General features: G+C 58.6%; 1 protein-coding gene across 2 annotated transcripts in view; it reads right to left on the bottom strand.

The window, feature by feature from the left end:
• Positions 1–900: 900 nt before the first annotated feature.
• ST8SIA5 (ST8 alpha-N-acetyl-neuraminide alpha-2,8-sialyltransferase 5) overlaps positions 901–2,291 on the bottom strand; it is a 64,376-nt gene continuing 62,985 nt past the window's right edge. The window contains exon 6 of one of the 2 annotated variants that reach the window (XM_007465615.1): positions 901–1,520. In XM_007465615.1, coding sequence (XP_007465677.1) covers positions 1,052–1,520 — 469 coding nt within the window. In that variant the 3' untranslated portion in view covers positions 901–1,051. The remainder of the gene's footprint in view (positions 1,521–2,291) is intronic. The other variant, XM_007465614.1, reaches the window with a different exon arrangement.

Here is a 2,291-nt window from a genome sequence, read left to right as displayed (position 1 = left end):
GGCCACCAGGCTGAGCGCTGTGGGAAGTCCCGCCTTTACAGTAGAACCTCAGTGATGCTGGTGTCAGAGACCATGGCTCACTTCCATCGCTAAGCTCACCAGTCACATGTCAGCATTTTCCAGTCTGGAGCCTTACGGTTCCAATTCAGGAACATTATACAGCAGGATTCTGCAGTATTCAGGAACACACAGAGGGATGGATCTTATAAATAACTCCTGGTTAAAACAGAGCTGAAGATAGGGAGGCAGAAGAGGAAGCAAGTCGCTAAGCACTTATTGAGTCGATAACATTGGCTTGGAAACCTTAGTGCAAATGGCTGGTCTGGTTTATTTCCTTCTCATCAAAAGATCAAAAGCAGGATTGAACGTGGAGGCACCAAGACTTATGTGTGTGCCTGCGGATGCGTTTGAAGGGTGTGGCTCTCCTTGGCTGACGGTGTCTCGGCGAAGATCGGAACACACAGGCCTTGCATCAGATCTCACAGTGCCGCTTAATGGACTCGGTTGGTGGAACCTTGGTTGGTAATCCCTGGACCTCTCTGAGCCATTGTCCCCACAGGAAGGTCCGGCCACTGGGTTGGCCTCTAAGCTCTGAGGTTCTCTACAACAATTCAGGGCTGAGGCCTGGGTATAAGGCTCAGGAACCCAAAATCCTGAGTTAAATCTTAACCATGCTCACATGTCCTGTCTCCCTCTTTTCCGTTCCCGCTGGGGCCTTCCTTTACCTGCAAAGAGGCCATACAGTTTGTGCTCTCTTGGTTGCTAAAACTGAGTGGAAATGTGCTTGATTCCCTTGCAATCCCCAGGGCCGCGACCTTGAGGTGTGGCCCAGCAGCGCGCTACCCGTGCGCAGGTGGGGGGCGTTCGGCACGGAGCTGACTCCGCCTGGCCCCCAGCCCAGCCTCCCAGCCCACAGGACCCAAGCCCGAAGCCGAGCGTCCGAGGGCGTGCCAGCCTCAGCGCCAGGCCTTCACCCTGCCCTGCGGGCGGGCGGGCGGGCGAGGAGGAGCGAGGTTCCGTGTGCCGGGCTGGCGGGCAGCCTGCGCCGCCCTCAGCAGCAGTTGCAGGTGCCTGTGTGCACACGCAGGATGCCGCGGCTGTGCAGGTGCAGGAAGTTGAAGATCTCGGAGGGCATGGCGTGGAAGCCCGGGCGGGGCTTGACGTTGTCATAGTAGTGGTGGGTGATGTAGAGGCCCGAGGGGTTCATGGGGAAGGCCCAGAAGCCGAACAGGTGCACCTCCTCGCACAGTTCCAGCGCCGCCGTGACCAGGATGAGGCCGGTGCTGATGCGCTTGGCGCGCACCCCGAGGCTGAGCCAGTAGCGCGACACGTTGACCAGGTACTGCGGGTGAAAGTAGTACACGGCCTGCGGCGACTCGAAGTCGTCCAGCACGTACTTGACGCGGATGGACACGTCGGTGTTGCGCGTGTTGTAGAATGCAGGCAGCAGCACGGACGCGTTCTCGTACACCTGAAGCACCCGGTAAAAGGGCCGCCGCCACTTCTCCAGCTTGTGGAACCTGGCGGGGGCGCAGGGTGAGACGGGGCCCTGGGACCCTCCGCTTGCCCCACCCCTGCACCCTGGGGTCTTTTCAAAGGACGAAGGAGCCCCTCAAGGCCACCCCCGCCTTCTTTCGGCTCAGTCACTTAGCAGATGAATGTCCACCTTCCTCCGGGACAGTTATATTTTTGTAAGTGAGTGCCGGAGAGGGCAATCTGGACCCAAAGGGACAAATATCTAGTGTATGGTTGCAGGGGAAGGGTAATACTTAACCCATACGGCTGAGGGTGCCCAGGGCGGGCTCAGAGGGGAAGGGGCGAGGGAGTGGAGGCTTTCCCTAGAGCCCTCGGGACTCACCTGTCCTGCCTTCCCCAAGGACTCAACTGTCACTGCCTTCCCCCAGTGAAGAACACCAAACCAGCTGCCTGTCCTCTGAGCCCTTCCTCCCCTCGCTCGCATTTCTCTTTACACTGAACAGCCCTCCCAGCTGGCTCACTGCACACCTCTCTGAATGCTCCCTCACTCAGCTGACTTCTTGTAAATGTGCCCGGGCATCTGACCTGATTTAACAACTCCCCTTCCTCTTACCCTTCATCTGACCCGGAGGTGTGACTATGCCCCAGTTGGAGTTTTAACCCCATTAGCCCCTCCCCCAGGCCTCCCAGACAGACCCCAGGAGGGGAGTCAGGAGGGGGCGTTGAGGTCTTTGCATGAGGCTTCTCCCCACTGCCGGGCGGACACACTATGTAGGGAGCTGCCTGCCCCTGTCACACACTGGAAAGCTCTCTGG

Source organism: Lipotes vexillifer, unplaced genomic scaffold (genome assembly GCF_000442215.2).
Source record: "Lipotes vexillifer unplaced genomic scaffold, Lipotes_vexillifer_v1.1 scaffold36, whole genome shotgun sequence".
NCBI lineage: Eukaryota > Metazoa > Chordata > Mammalia > Artiodactyla > Lipotidae > Lipotes > Lipotes vexillifer.
The sequence above is the reverse complement of the archived record's forward strand: the minus strand, read 5'-3'. Positions and strand labels throughout refer to the sequence as shown.